Below are 23,112 nucleotides of genomic sequence, written 5' to 3' on the forward strand. Positions count from 1 at the left end.
CAGTGGAAGCCAGACCCAGGAAGATAACATTGAATCAATACAGAAGTCATATATTTTCCATATACAGGTATTTAATATAGTATTTAATAATATGGTATATTACCATATTATTAAATACTCTGGATAAGAGATAATGGTAGCTTTATTAGAAGCTCGGTTTTAAAACAGTCTAGATAGTGGGTAGTGACTTCCTAATGTATTTGCATTATGAGATACTAAAACAATTGATGTGAAGTCAGCAGCCTCTATACACAAATGGCTCAGCCATGAAGATACTCATTTGCAAACTTTGTTTATGCTTAGATAATTAATCAGAATAATATCAGGAATCAAGTATAATATAATTTGTAATCAAGCTGAAAAAGTCACATTGCAAGATTTTTTTTTTTAAGGGAAAGATTATTCTTCATTCAAAGTTTCATTAAAGTATTGAGGAGGATGTTGTATTGTATAATTTTTGTATCTGTAGTTTTTTTAATAAAGAAATGTTAGACAATATATAACTTCAGAAAAATATGTTGCAGAATTAAAGGTAACAGTAGATAAAGAATTAAAAGACTATCAGGAATAAAACATATGATTTATAATCAAGCTGAAAAGGTCACATCCTTTTCAGCTTGGTGAATAACATCAAAGGATATTAAAGGGATAATATTCTCAAATAAAACTTAATAAACTCAAGATTCTCGATCTTGAGTTTCGCTTACTGGCTATATAACAACATAGGATTTTTATCCCTTTAATATCTATTAAGTTGCCAGAAAACTAGCCATTTGGCTTTTCATTTTAATGACATCAAAGGATGTTATTTGCAACATCATCATGTAATTGATTCTGTTTTTGGAAATCTGATGAGTTTGTATTTGCATAAATTGTATGTTTTGATATATATATGTATATATATATTTGCATCTTAAGAATAGCATGGGTTTACTAAGAGAAGACCATGTTTGTGCAGCTTTCTTACCTTTTATAATAAATGTTACTTGTTGAGTTCATCAAAGGGGACGAATACACCATACTTGTGAACTTTGCTAAGGCTTTTGACAGGATACAGCATGGAAGGCTGTTGCAAAGTTGGAAGGTATATGAAATTTAATTACAAACTATTAGCAGGGATAAACGGACAGTGGTGTATAGGGGGGGGGGGTGAGTCTGCAAGATATCAATCCTTGGTCCATTGTTATTCATTTTTTACATTATAGACATTGAGAAGGATTTCGTTGGTGCCATATAGCTGTTTACTGATAATGTAAAGATTAGCAGGATAATAAGGAATGTGACTAACATTAGCACCTGCAGAATGATTTGAATCTGTGAATTGTGAGCATGAGTATGCGAAAATTGCAATCAGTTTCATGATAGTAAATGTCAAGTTAGGAACTTTTGTGTAATGAGATATTCAATGGCATATTATACTTGTAGGATTATGGTAGAAAAACTGATCAATCTAGGGAAATTGGAGTTTTTGCAGAATGGAAGTAACTTCAAAGATCATATAGCAAAGGTTGCAAGTACAACTCAGAGGATAATTGCAATGCTGAAAAACATTGACATGTAAATATGAGGAAGTAATTTTACCTCTTTACAAGACCACGGTATGACCTCACCTGAACTATTGTGTGCATATCTGGTTTCCATGGTAATGGATACAGCAGAGAGGAATGCAAAGTTAAAGATGATGTTGGGATTGTGGAATGTGGATTACAAGGACAGATCAAAAATTTCTGGACTGCAAACACAAGCAACAAGAGAAAGAGAAGCAATATGATAGAGCCCTGCAGACTTCTGAAAGGATTAATTTTATGGAGAATAGGGAGTTCGTGAGAGGGCATCCAGGAAATTGAGAGTCGGTACAGTCAAGAAAGGAGTAAGAGGATTTTTCTCTCATAGAGCAGTGCATGATTGGTATCGATTCCTTTGTGGGGGGAATGAATTCCCTGGAGAAGCTATGTTGAATATCTATTGCTGGGGTTGTAAAATGAAGAGACACAGCTCCTGATGTGACATGGCATTTCCATGCTAAAAAGAAAAAAAAACAGTAAACAAATTAGTTAAACATTTTAAAAAAATCTTTAAAATTAAAGGATATGTTCTGGGGATTTGGCCGGCATTAATATATTTAAAATTCAAACAGTATTTTATTTTTTAACAAAAATTTCAAAAATTAAATAGGTTAGAACTATTTTAAATCTATTTCCCATAATTGGTGTCATATTACAAACTGGCCCACCAAATAATTCCTGTTCATTAACTGGCAAAGAATTGTTTAGTTCCTGCATTTTTAAAATATTAAATTTACATATAAAATTTGAAAAACCATTTTTATTATTCCATTTGTTGTTAATGTATAATTAGCTCAAAGTGCAATATGATTTCATGAGTCAAATTTACATAAATGTATAGGCTAGCACATTCTCAGAAAATTCAGCCCGTGATGAAGCTGCTCGAGCAGAAGAAAGGAGAGGAGTGATTGAATTTCATGTTGTAGGAAACTCTCTTACAAGAAAAGTTAGTGACCAAGCTCTTATTTGGCTAGTTGGTTTGCAGAATGTTTTCTCCCATCAGTTACCACGAATGCCAAAAGAATATATTACACGCCTTGTTTTTGACCCGTAAGTGTGCAGATTTTTTATTTTTTTTTAATTTTCAAAATCACGTGAAATATTACTACGTTTTTGCAAATTGAATTTAATAAATGTTTAAATTAGCAAATAAATGTAATAGCCCATATATACAACAGATTAACTGAACAAAAAATGTTTGGAAGAATTAACTGAATAAGAATCGCATTGTTAGAATTGCAGAGAACATAATCTTGTGTATGCAAATACCATAAATTTCATTTGTGACCTGTAGATTAACCTGATGGTAAAACTTTTCCCGAGTACGGTTACATTTTAAATTAGCTGTCTGATATGGTGCAGTAAATATACGATTTCACCATTCTGCTTTTCCTTTCTTACATGGTATAGAACAGAGTTAATTAAAAAAACATGCTCACAACTCAGGAAGTATTCTTTAAAAGAAGTGACGTTTCTAGTAAAACGAATTGTTGTACCACTTCTTCATGCTATCAGTTGTTTTTTCAATTAGTATTCATTTGTGTTAGTTGATTCATATGCAGTATGCATATTGTTTGCCATTTGACATATTTTGTACAAGCAAGGTGCAACTCGATATCCTTCACCCATAAAGCTCTTGAAACAATAATCTTTACATTCATTTTTGTGTGCTAAGTAGTGGCACAGGAGTAAAATAATAAAAACAATTTTCATGCTAATTATAATACATCACTAGGAATTTAGTTTGAGATTATTGCAGTGGGTACATTTAATAAAAAGTGAATCATACATGAGTTGTACTTGATACTGAAAAATTTTTGGAAGAAGTTAATGTCTATAATTTTATTATAATAATGTTATAATGCAATCAGTCATTATTTATTATTACAAATAATGACTGAATGTGAAGGTTTCATGTTTAAACCTGAAAAGTATGGTCTTTTTAACATGTTAATCCATTTATACACACGAACATACACATGTGTGAAATAATATAAAACCTTAGCATTACAGTACCTTGTGCAGACAAGTATTTAAGGAGAAAGAAAAAACCCGTTAATTTTCTAAATATCCTGCACCTTGAGGTGCAGAATATTTGGAAAACATTGTAAAGAAGGCATTTCCAAAGAGCATAGGTAGATGGAATGAAAGAGATTGTTGATAAGTTGGTTTAGTGAGTTTGAAGCTTAACTGTGTATTTTCCTAATCAGGTGTTCATGTTTTTACATGCTCTGAAAAGAAATTATAATGTCCAGTTTTGCAAAATGGCACCTATAAAAATACTTATAGAAAAGGCATAAGCAGAAAAAGAACATCTATAAGAAAGCAGTGGAAGTGAGTCTTGAGAGAAAGATCATCTGTTAACTGGATTGCCCTCTCTGGAAATCACCATGTATCCTTATGAAGAATATTGGTGTAACACCACAAATGTGAGAACAATATTTTGAAGTTGAGCAGATTTTGGAATTTTTATAATGTTAGTAGCACTTGCTCAGGTGACAGTTATATCTTTAGCAAATGAGCAAAAAAAGAAAAAAAAAAAAGGACACAGTGTTTTTGGACACTGAAGAGACTATGAATGTAGTATGTTTGTGCCAGAAAAGGCATGCAGTGTAAGTCAGTTCAAGAAGAGAATCTGTTCTTAACTGGAGTTCTGAGTATTATCAAAGGTAAGGAAAAGCAGTAATATCTTTCTTATGAGAAATAAGACTTCAATGCCAGCAAAACATATGTTTTCCTAACATTAAAGTTCACCAGGATGTTCTCATCCCATTGGACATTGTGAAAGAGATTCTTTTTAAGGTGGTGATTATGGAAGATCTTGAAGCATGAACTGTTTCATCAATACAAATGAAGAAAGAACAGGTTGTTAATGTATAGGAGGACACATATGGATGGAAGTACAGAACCTGGGTATTCCAATATTGCTTAGAAATCTGAAGAGATTTCTAAGCAATACGGAAGAGATTTCACTGTGTATCATCTACCATGATACATAGCGAAACCCAAAACTGCAATTGATCCAGTTACAAAATGCAGAAGTAAGTCACATGATGGCAGCTTAATAAATAGTCCTCTATTCTGTCTCTAATGAATGACTCTTGAGCACATGAGTGACTAGTATGATCACACAAGTTTCTCCAAACCTTTCCATGGCTCGTGTCCAAAACTAGGTAATATTGGCTAGTAGATATGCTGTTGTATGTCATCATCAAATTCCTGCCATGTACCCACAAGGGGTGTACAGGATATGATAGTACTATATGAAAAAATTATATCATTACTAACTTCCTATCTACAATTCTCTTCCAAATCAGTCTGTTACTTGTCAAAACTCCAACATTATCAGATCTTATATTTCTATCGTCTAAGGAACTTTGTACCGTATCAATCCACCTATATCTTGGTCTTCCTCTGGGTCGTTTTGCTGCCAACCTGGCAGAGAACACTTGTTTTGCTAATCTTTCCTCGCCAATTCTGTTTAGGTGACCATACCACCTGAGATTAGCTCTATTAATGCATTCCTGGATACTGACAATGTTAAGTTCTTAATATCCTAAGTTCCTAATATAATCGTTTTTAATATGATATTGCCATTGATGCCATCTGTTCATGCCTATAATCTTTCTCAGGACTCTCATGTCTGCAGTCTCTAGTCTTTGGTCAAGTGTTTTACTTCTGACCCAGCTCTCAGATCCATAAGTTAAAACTGGTTTGAACACTGTCTTGTATACAGCTAATTTAGTGTTTTGACTAATTTCTCTCTTATTCCATATGAATTTATTCAATTGACTTCCCACCATACCAGCTTTGTTGATTCTGTTGTCTATTTCCATATTTAATTTACCATCTTCACTAAAAATCGTGCCTAAGTAAGTGAAATGTTTTACTTGTTCCACAGGTTCCACGTTCACAACACAGTTGACATTTTCAACAATTCTACCTATTTTCATTGTCTTTATCTTTTTAATACTGACCTTCATACCATATATATTACAACAGTTATTCAATTTAGTCAGGGAATCTTGCAAACTTGTAGCGGATTTATTTAGAAGTATAACATCATCCGCATAAAGCAAAGAGCTGACATTAACATCTCCAATTTTGATATCATGTTTAATACCACTTTCCTTCATAACGTGATCCATATAGATAATGAATAACAAAGGGGATAATGTACATCCTTGTCTCACACCAGATTTAACATTAAACCATCTTCCTGTACTTCCTTCAATTCTAACTGCTGACTTACAACTCAAATAAAGACTAAGTATTGCTTGATATAATGCCCCGTTGACATCATATAACTGCAGCATATTGAATAGCTTCTTTCTTGGCACCTTATCATATGCCTTTTCCAAATCGACAAAACTTAAATACAGATCTTTGTTATATTCCCATGCTTTCTCGACTATTTGTCGTAAAGTGAAGATCTAATCCCAACAGCGTCTGTTTGGCCTGAATCCAGCTTGTTCTTCACCAAGCTTATCTTCCACAATTCTTCTGAATCGTTTCTCAAGTATACTTGCATAGATCTTGCCAGGAACACTCAGTAGGGAAATACCTCTGTAATTCTCACATTCAGTTTTATTTCCCTTTTTATATATGGGTACTATGAGAGCTCTACTCCAATCATCGGGAATTCGTCCCTCTGTCCAGGCTTTCTGAACTATGCAGTGCAGCCACTGTAAGACTCTTATACCACCATACTTAGGCATTTCTGGTCGAATATCATCTACTCCTGCTGCCTTTCCACATTTCAAGCCTTTGATGGCTTTTTCTGATTGCATGCCTGGTCAGTGTTTTTTACCACTGTGCTGTCATCACTGCTTGTTTCGTTTAGCAGTTTTTCAAAGTAATTACTCCATACTTCAAGGATATCTTTTTCACCAGTTTTCATGTCACCTTTATCATCTCTAACTCCTTTTACAGCACTCTTTCCTCCATTCCTAAGTTTCTTCAACAGCCTCCAGAATATTTTGCCACCTTCTTGATATTTATTTTCTATATTCTTGCCAAAGTCCTCCCATGACTTTTGTTTAGCTAGTTTTACATTTGTCTCTATATTCTCTAATAGCACAAGCTGACTTATATGACAGGAACTTTTGATATGCTTTCTTCTTTTCCTTCATTTATCAAAAGTTCCTGTGTCCACCAGGGAGTTCTGATTTTTTTATCCTTGCAGACAACCTCACCACATGCCTCTCTGGCAGAATCAATCAGTGTTTTCTTCAGAGTTTGCCACTGAATCTCCAAGGTTTGATTCCTGTTCTCAAACTCTTTCATTTTTTCTTCAATAATCTTTGTGTATTTTAGTCTACCGTTCACATCTGAGAGCTGCTCAACTTTTATTCGCTTTAAAACTTTCTTACATGTTATTATTTTCAATATGAAATTCAATTTTATCCTGCTCAAGACTAAATAGTGATCGCTTCCAATTTCAAATCCATGTACACTCTGGTGTCCTGCACCAAGGAGAAAACATCACTATCAACAATAACATAGTCAATGAGACTTATCTGATTCCTAGCCTCTTCTCTCCATGTGAATTTGTGCACATTTTTATGTTGGAACATTGTGTTAGTAATAACCAGTCCATGTCCTGAGCAGAAATTCAACAGATATTTGCCATTATTATTAACTTTGCTCTTTTCTCCAAATTTTCCCAAAATCTTTTTGTATGTGTCACAATCATTTCCTACTCTGCTATTTAGATCCCCAACAAGGACCAACTTTTCCTTTTTCATTGTGTCAGTTGCTTTTTCTAATGCCTCAAAAAATTCCTTCACTTCTACCTTAGTAGAACCTTCTGTGGGACCATAGGCACAAATAAGTCTCATTGTCCAGTTCCCCATTCTCATATTTGCCCACATTACTCTACTTGATACTGCTTGCCATTCAAGAAGATTAGCCTCATATTTTGTGTTGAATACTATGGCTACTCCTTCTTTTCCTTGATTGTCATTGCCTGAATATAACATTTTGTATTTATTGCTCAGAAAGATCTCACCAGTTTTTGTCTTTTTTGTTTCAGTCACACCTATTATGTCGATCTGGTATTTATCTAATTCCTCAGCTAGCTCCATTTCTTTGCCATTCAGGCTTGTTACATTGATAGTACTGATCTTTAACTCTGGTGATGTTGATTTGGGGTTTGTTTTCAGATTTGTTCCAGTAGCTGACTTTTCGCTGTTCGCCCTGGTTCCCTGGCGAAAACAACGGGGGCCTTGTTTAACCGGGCAACGCCTCAGTGGGCATGAAATTTTGTCATGTTGTACCATCATTTTTTATTTTGGTTTAACCAATAAGATTACAATTTGGTCGGCTAAGTCCCAAATTGCCAGCCCATCCTCGTTTGTTCAGTATCCAAGTAGATACGCAACAGGGTGCACCACGAGAAGGTGAGGATTGGACATTAGGTCAGAAGCCCTGGTCGGTTCTCCGCATTCCTTTAAAGGCTGTGTGGAGGTCTCCTCTCAGTTATACAGCTTTGACCCTTAAGCACCTCATGTGAGTGGCAGAATCCACATTGATGAAAGTTGGCTGTTCAGCTTCATTATAATTGAGAATTGAAGGGAATTAATGAGCTGGTGATATAAATAATATATCCTCTCCAAGGCTCCCCCCCCCCCAATTCATTCTCATTTTTCAGAGTTTGAATTAATTTTGAATTTTATAATTCCTGGAATGGAATTATAAATAACTATTCTTTGTCTCTTTGCAGTTTGGCTACCCACGATCTTCTTTTTCAGCAGTTTAGCTTTTTCTGGAAATTATTTTGAGTCTTTCAAATATATTTCATGTTATATTTTTACTATATAAAAATTTATGCCATAAAAAGTTAAGGTGAGTTTTGAGTAATACCATTTTCTTTTCTTAAAAATAGTCCCAAATGCTACCACTTCTGCTGCTATAAGTTACCATATTTAAATAAGCACTGTTTTAGAAATACTAGCTAATAATCCTCTCTAATAAAATGTTATGTGTGGAATGTTGCCCTCTATGCAGCTGAAACTTGAACATCGAAGAAAGAAGAAATTAAAAATTTGGAAAGCTTTGAGATGTTGGTTTGGAGAAAGATGGAAAAAAAATCAAATGGACAGATAAAATAACTAATAAAGGGGTCTTCAAAAGAGTAGAAGAAGAAAGAAGTCTGTTAAAGAGGATAAAAAGAAGAAAGTTTGGCTACCCACGATCTTCTTTTTCAGCAGTTTAGCTTTTTCTGGAAATTATTTTGAGTCTTTCAAATATATTTCATGTTATATTTTTACTATATAAAAATTTATGCCATAAAAAGTTATGGTCAGTTTTGAGTAATACCATTTTCTTTTCTTAAAAATAGTCCCAAATGCTACCACTTCTGCTGCTATAAGTTACCATATTTAAATAAGCACTGTTTTAGAAATACTAGCTAATAATCCTCTCTAATAAAATGTTATGTGTGGAATGTTGCCCTCTATGCAGCTGAAACTTGAACATCGAAGAAAGAAGAAATTAAAAATTTGGAAAGCTTTGAGATGTTGATTTGGAGAAAGATGGAAAAAAAATCAAATGGACAGATAAAATAACTAATAAAGGGGTCTTCAAAAGAGTAGAAGAAGAAAGAAGTCTGTTAAAGAGGATAAAAAGAAGAAAGTTTGGCTACCCACGATCTTCTTTTTCAGCAGTTTAGCTTTTTCTGGAAATTATTTTGAGTCTTTCAAATATATTTCATGTTATATTTTTACTATATAAAAATTTATGCCATAAAAAGTTAAGGTCAGTTTTGAGTAATACCATTTTCTTTTCTTAAAAATAGTCCCAAATGCTACCACTTGTGCTGCTATAAGTTACCATATTTAAATAAGCACTGTTTTAGAAATACTAGCTAATAATCCTCTCTAATAAAATGTTATGTGTGGAATGTTGCCCTCTATGCAGCTGAAACTTGAACATCGAAGAAAGAAGAAATTAAAAATTTGGAAAGCTTTGAGATGTTGATTTGGAGAAAGATGGAAAAAAAATCAAATGGACAGATAAAATAACTAATAAAGGGGTCTTCAAAAGAGTAGAAGAAGAAAGAAGTCTGTTAAAGAGGATAAAAAGAAGAAAGGGAAACTGGATCAGACATATTCTGAGAGAAAATGGAATCATCAGAGATGCCATCGAAAGAAAAATAGACGGGAAAAAACCCAGAGGAAGAGTAAGGAAAACAATGCTAGATGGCATGCTGAATGGAGACAGGTACACAACCTTGAAAGAGAAGGCTCAGAACAGAACAGAGGAGAGTGGAAGGAAAGGTTTTGCTACTAAGAGAAGAACCTGCTCAATTGCAGAATACTTAAGAAGAGAGAAGAGAAGAATCCTCTCTTCCCTGTCAGTCAACAGTTTGGCATCAGTCAGGGAAAAAAAAAAAAAAAGACATCCTAAAGAGAAATAAGTGTTTTTTTTTTTTTTTTTGTCAAAATTAATTTATTGAAAAATTAAAATTATTTGATACAATTCTCTTTGAAAGATATAAAGAACAATTTGAAAAAAAAATTCGCATGCTTATAATCAAAATTGCAATTTTTTTTTATAAGCATGCAAATTTTTATAAGCATGCTGAATTTTTAATATTTTCATTTCTTTATTTTCTAAATATTATTATTATTTTATTTTATTTTTGCAGGCAGATTTTAGCCAGCTGTTTGAACTACAATATTTCAGATTACAGTGTATTTTCACCAGAAAATGAAAATGTATAACTACTAGTGTTGCCAAATGAAAATTACTAAAAACAACTAAATCTTAAAAAAAAAAAGAGCTGAAAAGGAGTTAAAAATAAAAATTTGAAGCTAAAATATTCAAGTTGAAGTGATACTTGCATATAAGTGGCTAAATACATCTTCCAGGTGGTCTTCTGTGCTTAATTCACTTTTTTTTCACTTAGATTTTCAGCTTTATTATATGTGGCCATCTTTCCAATATTACTCAGTGTAGATGCCGGTAAATGATAGTCTGTACAGCCAGTGGCAGACCATTGACGTTGGGGGCCTATCCAATTAACCAAAATTAACCCAAGTTTGGGTTAGTTGTGGCAACTCATTTGCCATTTTGTCAAAAAACTTTTTTTTTATCCTTTTTTAATAGAAAAAATTATAGGCAACAGACATTGAAGAACTTTTTTATTTTATTTGATGCACTTGGATATACAAACTTTTATATACAGTTATAATGAAAAAAGGTTTTGTATGCATAACAAACATCAAACATAAATAAAAAAATAAAATATATTAGGTATTACTTTTAGTAACAAACAAAAAACGAAACAACAAATTCTCACGTCAAGAATAAAGACTAAGAAAAAAAATAATACTTATTCTTAAAAATAAAATAAATAAAACATTCCAGGAGTTATATAATGTAAGTTTTTTTAATACATTAAAGAGACATTTAAAGAGTAACTCTTCTGCATTTTTGCGCTGCAAATTTTTTTATTTGATCATCACATTGTAATTCTTTGGTTAAATCACAGTTTATGGAAAGAATTTATAAATAATTTAATCTTTCATTCGTCATTGGTGTCCTATATTTGTTTTCTATATAGGACATCCTGGAGAAGGATCGCTCCGCCTCACGGCTGGTGATTGGCAAAGCCAAAAAAAATTTTTAAGATTGTAGAGAAATTCAGAAAAACATTGACAAGTTTCTTTATATAAATTAGCTTGAATATATCACTGCATGAGTCGTATGAGTCTGGCTTAGTCTATAAGTAGGATTTTAACTGAATGCATTCATTGACTAAATGTTCGTCTATATCATCCGAATAATAATCAATAACATTACACGCACTTTCCAAGTCAATATTTTCAATATTAATGTCTTGCAAATCCATTAAAAATTTGAATCTTTTGCTAAATTCCCTGTAGACATGGCCTCTTCTGTTTAAATTCATAATCAGCTTATCTAATGCAACGTATAGCATATCCCATTTAAATTTTTCTGCTTCATTTAGCGAAACTCTGTAGATTTTTCCAAAAATTTTAAAGTAATATGTCTCTTTTTTAAATCACTATATTCTTTTTCCACGCTAGTACTTAATTTTTTGGCTGTCTCCTCGTATTCGTTTAGTTTCTGATCTGATTGCTCTAGTAAGTTGCTCACGAACACTTCTAATGACGTAATCAATTTCTCATTTTCACATATGTCTAAGCCGGGTGTCTGAACTTTTTTTGTTAACTAAATTGAATCTCTCTAAAATTTCTTCCCAAAAAACAGTTAAAATCACATTTTCAAGTTTTGCCAAATCATTATATAATTTCTGTGCCGCTCTTCAAAAATCAAGTTTCTCATCTATATTGTCACTAAACGTTTTTAATGTGTTCATGATATCACCGTAACTATTTTTTAAAGCTCTAACAGCATCATAGTGACAAGACCATCTAGTCTGGCTTAAACCTTTTATCGAAAATTTTAGTTTTGTTTCACGATTTAGAAGCTCCCACCTATGGGTAGATGCAGAAAATAAAACATATATTTGTTGCACTATTCCAAAAAAAAGTTCAATTTGAGTTGCAACTTTAATCGCTTCTCCTCCAACTAGATTAAGGGAATGCGCAGCACACGACACATAATCAGCGTATTTATTTTTTTGTTTCAGATGTGCTTGCACACATATCGGCCGGACATATTTGCCGCATTGTCAAAAGACTGTCCTCTACAATTATCCAATGGCAGTCCATTTTTTTCTAGAAATTCTTGTAAGGAATTGAATAAAGATAGGCCAATGTGACTACAAATTTTGATGAAAGATACACATCTTTCATACACTTTTCCCTCAAAACAATATCGTCCTATAATAGCTAGTTGGTCATTGTGGGACAAATCTTGTGTCGAGTCCATCACAATTGAGTAGTACTTTGCATCGTCACTATTTATTTCAGCTATAATTCTTTTTATTACTAGTTTTCCCATAATCTCTATTATTTGTTCATAAACTGTTTTTGATAAGTACGAAATGAAAGCTTTGGTCACAGTTCTCATTGTTGGATATGTTTGCGCATGAATGGATCGAACTCTACTAGTAATTCCAGAGCCCCCATAAAATTTTACCATTGTGTGGAGAGCCAAATATTTCCTCGTGACCTCTGAATGCCAAGCCTCTTGCACTTAAATATTTCACAACTGCAATAACACATTTTAGGACATTGTGGTAATATTCCGTATCTTTTCTTAGTTGCTCCTGCAACTGTGTGTCAATAACAGACTTATTTTTTCTACGTGTTAACCATACTAACAATGATTTCCTATGTTCATAGAATTTTCGTGACTTTCTAAACATGGTCCTATATGTTTCCGGTCAGAGAATCCGGTTGTGTATTGAGAAGGGATTTCAGAGAAAAGTTTGCGCACTAGACAAAAAACACTCCCCATACTGGTAGAATAGCACAACCAAGACCTTTCCAGTAATTGACCATTTTTAATTTTTTTTCGCAAAGAACTTATTTGAAAATGATCTGTTTTGTTCTTTGTAATACCTTGTTGAAACTGGATATATATTTTTTGGATCTTTATTTTGGAAATAAGTCATTTCATGTGAGAGACAGTGATTAATATATAGCTGTGTAGGCCACACACCTACGTCAACATATTTAGCAAGCAACTCAGCATTTTTTAAAGCCTCTTCTGTCTCTTTATCACTATCTTCTTGCAAAACAGCAACAGAGACTTCAGAGAGCTGGTCATCATCTAGGTCTTGTATATTTTTATCTGATACTGAATGCCCGTCAACATCAACATTGTTTTTAGAGGTTCTCGCTTGTGATTTTAGTCCTAGTAATTCTTCGTTATTGTTATATACATTTTGTTGTTTTTTCTGTTTCTCTTCAGTTAAGTTATTCTCTCTTTCGCTTATTACTACACCTATATCGTTTAGATTTTCATTTTTATTTCCCAATACAAAAAATTTGAAATTTTGGCACATTTACATCTTTCTTTTTCTCTATTTAATTGTATTTTTCGTTTTTCAGCTCAGCTTTTATATTTTCTACCAGACATTTTTTAGGTATTTATTTAATCTGAAAAGAAATCCGCCACCATATTAGTTTGTTTAACGTTTAAGTATATTTATTTAGTATTTAGTAAACTTTGCCGATACTTACCAGTGAAGAAACGAAACACTTGAAGTACACTTCACCGAACAAATGACTATTTAATATTCAACTATACTGTACTATACATAACTTCAAATGTCAAACGGTGAGAGCAGAAAGTATATATGCGAGTGCTACGCTAAGCTAACAAGCTTTAGATGAGCTGGATGACCTAGACTTGCACTCCCATTCCGATGTTGCTATATTATTTGCATAATTTACAAATGATAAAGTATTTATTTGATTTTACCGACTACCGACAGAGGCGATAGAAGACAGAGCCGTGCTTACTATTTACTGTCATTTAAAACATTAGTATCTGATATTTAATTCAAAATCCAATAATATTGCAAATTAACGATTTTAACGTTACCTGGGTACGAAAAAATTTTGTGTAATTTATTTTTTCTGAAATTTGTAATTTAAATTGTTTTTATTTTTATTTTTTTGACCATGAAGGGGGCCCTTTGATTGAACGGGGCCCTGGGCTGAAGCCCATAAAGCCCATGCCTAAGTCTGCCCCTGTGTACAGCACTTGTTGTTATGCTTGAGGCCATGCTTGACTGACAAAATAGCTGTCAGCATCAGCAATTCCATCTTGTTTCTTAATTTAGTTTTAACTACATTCATGGAACTAAAAATTCGTTCAATTTCCACATTAGAATTTGGCAGTATTAATAAATTTATCGCACACTGAGCAATTTCTTTAAATGGATTCATTCCAGATGCATCTTTATATTCTCATACTTCAGTTCAGAAAACTAAACATAGTTTTCTATGTTTTCTATAGCTCAGTGTTTTCTATATTTGTCCATTTATTTAAGTGGATAGTGTTGTATTGGTATTCAGAAGCAGCAACATCTTTTTCTGTTTTCAGCATTATTTCTAAGATGGGAATAACAGGTTCTTTTATGTGTTTAGGGTATTGTCAATAGAAAAAGAAGGCATTATTCTTAAAATATTCAAGTTTTTAGGCAACCTTTGCGTAAGCTGTTTGAAGAGACCAAGAAGAAACTATCTTGCTCTACTTCTAAGAGTTCGCTCATCATTTTGCATTATTTTCTTTTGTATCATCAACTCTGAAATGTTTCTTTCAAATCTGTACCAAGATTTGGATTTGGATCCAAATAGTCATCAATCTCTGACTCTAGAAGGTCAACTGTGGATGATGGTAGCACTAACATATTAGCAATAAAGTGAATCAAACGAGAACGGTCTTCAAATAATCTCATCTTATCTGCACTGTTAGATTCAAAAATTTTGTTAACTTGCTGAACTTGAACTAGAACAGGATGCAAAAATGAAAGGTACAACAGATTCCTTTCATCTTTGTGCATCTCCCACAAAATTTGAGCTTTGTAACATTTCTCAGTCACATTCATGACTTGGAATTGAGTTTTTAATTCCAACCACAGGCTGAGAATTCTGTCTACTACAGGCTCAATGGAGAGCCACCCTGTTGCACAATTGCTTACAATTTTCAGAGGAGCATCGTTTTCATTGATAGTTTAATACAGCTCTTGGTATGCTGCTTGTCTGGAAGAAGAATGTGAAAAACCACTTATACATTTCGGCAACTAAAAATTCTAATTTTCTTGGGAGAGATTCTGCACAAGTGTCAGACATTGCCAGTTGTAATGAATGGCATACACATCTAATTAAAATTAAGGAGGGAATATATGCCTTCAGTGGTTCATAAATGCCATTATTGACACCCACCATAACACTGGCGTTGTCTGTACCAATTGCACCGAGATTTTTAATGTCCAGTTTCTTTGTCAAGAGCTCTTTTTTCACTGCAGCCACAATACTACTAGCGTCATACTTTTCTAGAACCACCATGCTCAGAAATACATGCATAATTTTGTTGAATTTTTTGCTATAATAAATGATAGCCATTCCTAAAATCTTATTCACTGTGATATCATTCGATTCTTCTATTAGCAAGCTGAAATTTTCATCTCCAATGTCTGCAATTAGATCATCTTCAAAATGCTCGCTTAGAATATTCTTTACAATTGCAGAGCACTTAGTTCAGTGCATTTTTATCTTTGGCATAATTTGACTGTCTGGGATGATATTTTTGCAAAGATCTACTAGATGATCGCAACTGTTGGACGATGAGTGACAACAAAGAAATAATGCTAACCTACCTTTAAAGTTTGCGGTCTCATAAGGCTTTTTCACAAGCATATTTGTAATAGGAACAGCCTTATATGGAACTGCCGCAAGATGTTTCTTAGTTTTGCTATGCTTTACAAGCTGACAATATTTAGCAGCTATATCACATCTGCAAAACTTGCAGCTTTCTTTTGTAGCATCAACAGGAACTTCACACAACCATTTACTAAACATTCCCATTTGCAACCACTCCCTCCTAAATTTTTGCTTGTAAGCTTTATTTTTCTCTTTGCTCATTTTTGAAGAAGAATATACAACTCTTTACTGCAACGAATTACGATCAGTCTTTAAAAACTTCCCACTTGCTATCATAACTACCAACCAGAACACTGTGCAAAGACTAACGTGTAGTGGTGCTGTCAACTTTAAGGCGACAAAATGGCAGACCTGTTGAGCCACGTGACTGACTGACTGCCGTCATCATGCGTTTGAAAAGTGTATGATGCTCGCCGCCCCAAACGTACAATACAATACCTTATGAATGCGAACATCTCGAAAACTTTTAAAACAATTTCTTTAACAGTAAGTTATAAAAACAACTAAAAAGAGCTGAAACTAGTTCTGAAGGAGCTAGATTTGGAGCTAGGTGCTAGATTAAAATTTTTGGAGCTAGGGAAGAAATAAAAGATCTAGATCTAGCTCGGAAAGAGCTAAATTGGCAACAATGATAACTACATGCTCACTTTGGGAGCATATACTTATACATTTTTTAGTGTAAACAATAGTTAAATTATAGCTACTTCAAAAATTCCACATGTTAAAACTAGCAGTAAATCTATTTCTATTTGGAATACGCTTAGAAGTTGACGGTGCAGTGTTGCAACCTTTATTTTTATTTTATTTATTTTTTTAATGTCATTTTTTTGTCTTTGTTAGATGATAGTCTGGGACATTGATGATTACTTTATTGTATCAGGTAAAGAGATTTCTGTTTTTAACTTCTTATTGTAAAGATAATTTAATTTTTTTTTAATTTGTCTGTTTTTGCAGTATGAAAAGGTATGGTTGTATGAGCAACTTAATATATCATCTAATTGATTCCATAGGTCAGTACTTAAGAATACTAAAGCACAATGCAGATCCAGCCATAGTGAATCCACTATGGTTGATCTGTATTGATGTAGATTGAATTCTTTTCTGCAAGAGAAATTTTGTGGCATATGTGCTAGGCTCTTTTTTTTGAATGAATAACTTGTGTAATTAATAGAAATTTAGGAATGATCCCACTGTCATTACATCATTTTAATAAAAGTAAGATAATTCTAAGTCTGCATGGTTAGCCGATTGGCTTGTGCTTTGCAACCATATGCCTGGGAAAGGAGTCTCCTGGGTTTGATTCCTTTCACTGATGTGAGGAGCTTATGATCTTTCTCAGACATAGCCAAGTTATCTGGTCTGGGGAGTGGACTGCAGGGTTTTTCTCTCCAATTTATCTGGGGTTTTTCATCCTGCATAGTCATATGATATTATAAAAACTTAACGTAAAAACTTCTACATACTCTTGTGAAACTCTATTTTCTGCCTTAAATAATATCAAATCGAAAGGGAGAAATAGATTGAGCAATGATTTGAGCGCTGCCTGTGTAGCAACTTTCTACCAATACTCAGCAACAGAAAAGTCATTAAATGTAATGTAAGTTTGTAATTTCACTTTATTAAATTAATTGTATAATATGAATTCATAGATTTTATATCAATGTCCTAATAAATAAATAGCCTAATATGATATGTATAAGTCACCATCTATGATTATGTAGTTGAATTTATAATGCATGTATGCAAGTGACACATCAACAATGCCAATATTTAAAAAAAATAAGATGTTTGACACAAAAAATGTATAAGTATATGCTCCCAAAGTGAGCATGTAGTTATCATTGTTGCCAATTTAGCTCTTTTGGAGCTAGATCTAGTTCTTTTATTTCTTCCCTAGCTCCAAAAATTTTAATCTAGCACCTAGCTCCAAATCTAGCTCCTTCAGAACTAGTTTCAGCTCTTTTTAGTTGTTTTTATAACTTACTGTTAAAGAAATTGTTTTAAAAGTTTTCGAGATGTTCGCATTTCATAAGGAATTGTATTGTACGTTTGGTGCGGCGAGCATCGTACACTTTTCAAACGTATGATGACGGCAGTCAGTCAAATTATAATGATTAAGAAAGAAAATGTAAACCTAAAACGCTCGTTGTTTATAGGCTAGTTACAAAATAAAATAGAAATAAGCTAACTACAAAATAAAATAGAAATAGGCTAACTATAAAATATAATTCTTTCAATTAACCGAAACCTACCTTCGCCTTAACTGAGAGCGCTCTCACACGATTTATCACAGTTTTTTCATCAGAATACCAACATCTTTCAACATCCAAGGTGTGTCACCTGAAACCCTCAAGTGTGTCAGTGCTGACATGCGTTTCATAGGTTCGCCATCACTGACCTAGAGGCATAGGGCTAACCACCTTATCCTTGTGTACGGTTGCAGTTAAATGAATAGAAAAATCTTAACACCATGAGCTAAAAGAGGGAAAAAGGAAGAAGGAGATAATTCTAAAGCCCTGCTTTCTTACATTTCAGAAGAATGTACTTTGGATGATATCTTTATCATCAGGAAGTGTTATGTTGCTGATTTAAACAGCAACATCATGCTGTTAAAACAGTTTTCTAATCTGTCTCAATTCCTTCACCAAAAAATTAAAATTCACCTTGAAATTGGAAAAAAATGGAGGCAAATCACACTTCCTAGACATCCTCGTCTTGAAAACATATGAAAATAGTTTCACATTAGACATTTGCTGCAAGTCAACTCGTATATTATGTTGAGCCCATACACGAGAGGTTGGTTACATGTTAGAGGTTTAATGGAATATTAACAGCACTGAGAAAGGATTAAAACTAATTTTAATACTTCCAATATTTCATCTCCGTCACAAAGACATCTTCAGGGATTACAAAAACGTTTTGTAACAACACACACAAATACAATACAAAGTGAAACTAAAGTCCTATCTAGGTGGTGCGCCCTCTATGGGCATTTGCCGTTGGCCTGGGATGTAAAGAAGGATCTCTGATAATTAAAGTTTCCCAAATTTTGGGAAGTTTAATGCAACCATATTTGTTTAAATTAGGTTGATTCCTGAGTGTAGATGCAGATTCAAAGAATAGTCTTTCTTTTTTGAATTTACTATGGTGGAGCATGGTAGTTTTTTTCCAGGAGATCCTGTGGAATGTATCCAAAACATGGTCTGCAAGGCCGGACTGACCATAATCATGCTTGCAGATGTAAGAGCTGTGTTCTAACTGGATGGATGTTGACCGGATGTTTGTCTGAAGTAGGCAAGTTTAGAGGAACAAGGTACTCTATGTACACCAGGCACTGAAAGAGGAGGGAGCTGGTCTTCAGTGGAGTTGATAAGGGTAGCAAGTTTACAGTGAGGCTTAAAAGCTGTATGGTGGTTGTACTTTTTTAATGATCTGGCTATTTTTTCTGAAGTACCATGGATGTAAGGAATGGTGATGGCATTTCTGAAGTCCTTCTGAAGAGATGGTCAGAGAATGGGGAAACTTGATTATTTTTTTAATTCTGTAGTCATTATAGCCATTGGAAAGGAAGGTGTTGTGTATGTGTTTGAGTTCGGTTGAAAGAGCAGTTTTACTGGAACAAAGATTGTGGGCCATGAGGCCAAATAGAGAACACATAAACTACATATCTTAGCCAGATAGAAGATCCCCTCTAAAACCTTCTATCTGGCTAAGATATGTAGATGATGTGTTCTCTATTTGGCCTCATGGCCCAGACACATTAGATTCCTTCCTCAGCACCTCAACAGTCTACATCCAAGAATCCAGTTTATGATGGAAAAGGAAAATAACAATAGTTTGTCCTTCCTAGACACCTTAGTAACATGCCTTCCTAATGGTAACCTTTCTTTCTCTGTATATAGAAAACCTACTCATACAGGCAGATACATTCACAAACTCTCCCACCACCACCACCACCACCCCTCCCAGCAATATGGCATTATTAAAACTGTGACCGGTAGGGTCCATAATCTTTGTTCCAGTAAAACTGCCCTTTCAACCGAACTCAAACACATACACAACACCTTCCTTTCCAATGACTATAATGACTACAGAATTTAAAAAATAATCAAGCCCTTCCTCATTCCTTACATCCGTGGTACTTCAGAAAAAATAGCCAGATCATTAAAAAAGTACACCCTCCATACAGCTTTTAAGCCTCACCGTAAACTTGCTACCCTTATCTGCTCCACTAAAGACCAGCTTCCTCCTCTATCAGTTCTTGGTGTATATAGAGTACCTTGTTCCTCTAAACTTGCCTACTTTGGACAAACAGGCAGGTCAGCATCCATCTGGTTAGAAGAACACAGCTCTTACATCTGCAAGCATGATTATGGTCAGTCCGGCCTTGCAGACCATGTTTTGGATACATCCCACAGGATCTCCTGGAAAAAAACTACCATGCTCCACCATAGTAAGTTCAAAAAAGAAAGACTATTCTTTGAATCTGCATCTGTACTCAGGAATCAACCTAATTTAAACAAATATGGTTGCATTAAACTTCCCAAAATTTGGGAAACTTTAATTATCAGAGATCCTTCTTTACATCCCAGGCCACCTGCAAATGCCCATAGAGGGTGCACCACCTAGATAGGACTTTTGTTTCACTTTGTATTGTATTTGTGTATGTGTTGTTACAAAAAGTTTTTGTAATCCCCGAAGATGTCTCTGTGACGGAGACGAAATATTGGAAGTATTAAAATTAGTTTTAATCCTTTCTCAGTGCTGTTAATATTCCATTAAACCTCTAAGATGAATTCTTCACAGCACTTAAGCCTCAACACACGTAGGTTGGTTAATCAACCTATAGAACATCAGTACCATGTTTGGGTAGTGGGTTGAGAAAGGAGAAACTTGTTTACATTTGATTTAAAAGCCTGTATATTGTATTCCTTAGGAAACACATTGGGGGAAGACTGTTACACAATACAGCAGTAGCATGGATAAATGAGAAGGAAAAGAAACTTGTTCTGTGAGTTTCAAGGTGTAGTGTGAATGGATGTTGGGCAGCAGCTGCACGGGTTCCAATGGACTTAGTACTGCGTGGGGGAATTATTGATACTATTTCAGATGATGAATATTTGTCATGGAAATATTTATTGAATACACATATTGCAGAAACCAGAGGCCTGTGTGAAAGTGGGAGAAGTGAATGGGTAACAGTTGAGTTATTAATCAATTTAATCTGTATTAAGTCAAACGTTTTAAGGGACTCTTAGGGGGGGGGGCACTCTAAATTTGAGAGTAGCATTCTATAACTGGGTGGAATTGTTGATTTGTATAAAGTTAACAGCTCTTCAGAGGTGAAGTAACATCTTGAGCAAAAGAGAAATCGTAGTTTTTTAGAAGCTGAGGATGCATAATACTGGGAGAAAATGTTTCTTTTTTTGTGAGAAATAAGACAGAACTGGGTTTTACTGGCACTGAAATTGAAGAGGTTATCTGAACCTCATTGGTGGATGACTTAGAGATCACTACACAACTCACCTCAACCACTGGTGGTTGAGGTGAGTTGTGTAGAGTAAGGTTTATCAAATGAAAGGGAGGAGTGCAGTGTGCTGTCATCTGCAAAAGCGTGTATTGGGTTGGAGGTCAACTGAAGTAGGTCATTGATATATAGAAGGAAAAGGGTTAGTGAAAGAACAGTAACTTGTGGAACCCCAGCATTAGTTGAATGGTGAGAGGATAAGGAACCATCCATCATCACACATAGTGTGCATCCAGACAGAAAGCTGGCAATCCAACTGCAGAAGTCCTGAGATGGAATGATAGGAATTTGCTTAGTAAGCTTTTTGTGCCTCAAAAGCTCTGGAGATATCAAGTGCAACCACTTGAGATTCACCAAACTTCTCCATGGCATTTGTCTGTGTTGATCGGCAGTGACAGAATCCATACTGGTGGTCATTTATTAGCTGGGTGCTTTTGAGATAGTGTAGGAGTTGGGAATTGATAGTGCTTTCCATTACTTTAGATAGGACTGAGATGAGTGAGGTAGGGTGGTAGTTTGACAGCAGGGATTTGTCACCCTTCTTGGGAATGGATGGAATAGAGACCAGTTTCCAGGCTGTGGGATACCAGTGAAGTAAGAGAATATATATATATAGGCGACATAAGATAGGAGTAATTTCTGGTGCACAAACCTTCAGGACAATTGGAAGAATGCCATCAGGGCCAGGAGACTTTTTTGTGTCTAATTTGCACAATATTTTTCTGATCTCTTTCTGTCAAAAGGATATAGGGGTATTTACCATTGTCATTTTATGCATGCATTGGAAGCAAATTGTGAAGCCAGAAGATTGGTTTTTTCTGTGGGTGATTATGTAGTAAAGTCCTCTGGGTGCATCTTGATGATGGGGTGGAAATAGTGTTGGGTAGAAGATATGATCAATTGCTTTGGCAAGAGACCAACAAAGTTCAGCTGCCGTTTGGACAGGCTGCTTTTTGCTCCTTCAGCCTTTGTTTTGGAAGCATAGTGTTCTTGTAGCTATTTCAGGCTTTGAGTATAAGCACTAAAGGAGGATGGCGTTCTTGACATAAGCCAGTTGCGGTATGCTTGATTTTTTATTTGTACAGCCTTGGCACTGCTTTTGGAGAACCAGGGTTTAGTTAGGGGGGATGGCAGTTTAGAGTAGTGTGGGAACATATGTTTCCATTCCAGTAAGGATTACTTCAGTGATATGTTTGGGTTGGAAGGCCAGAAAAATAGTGTAACCATGGGAATAAGGAATCGTTGAGGCTGTCCCACTTGGCACTATTATGATGCCAAACTACTCTTGTGTGTGTGTGTGAGTGGCTGTGTAAGCATTGTCTCATGAGGCTAGAATGAATAGCACTTTCTACACAATTTATTTCCTTATGAGCAGGGATTCTGAGATTGCTGCAGACCTTCTCCACAGTTTGGACACTTCAAGAAGTCAAAGATAACTGAAGACTATAGAAAGCCTTGATTTCAAACAAACAAGTAGAAAAGCATGGATCATTTTAAACAAAACTGAGTAAGATTACATGTGGATTCAAGAAACAACCTGAAGTTACACCAAATCTGATCTTCATTCATATCATAAATATTTCAAGATCTATGAGTGATAGAAAGCATACAAAATTTAGTAAAACAGAGCTTCACAAACTTAAATCAATTTGTCTATTAGAATCAGAATTTTCTTCCTTCTATGTTGAAG

General features: G+C 34.5%; 1 protein-coding gene across 3 annotated transcripts in view; it reads left to right on the forward strand.

Moving 5' to 3' along the window:
- The window catches only part of Gcn5 (Gcn5 acetyltransferase), a 470,342-nt gene that overhangs the window by 303,262 nt on the left and 143,968 nt on the right, over positions 1-23,112 (forward strand). For all 3 annotated transcript variants that reach the window (XM_090394171.1, XM_090394172.1, XM_090394173.1), the window contains exon 13: positions 2,407-2,615. In XM_090394171.1, the coding sequence (XP_090250297.1) occupies positions 2,407-2,615 (209 nt within the window). The remainder of the gene's footprint in view (positions 1-2,406; positions 2,616-23,112) is intronic.

Source organism: Typopeltis vanoorti, chromosome 6, assembly GCF_054136105.1.
Source record: "Typopeltis vanoorti isolate ZY-2024b chromosome 6, IOZ_Tvanoo_1.0, whole genome shotgun sequence".
Classification (NCBI taxonomy): Eukaryota; Metazoa; Arthropoda; class Arachnida; order Uropygi; family Thelyphonidae; genus Typopeltis; species Typopeltis vanoorti.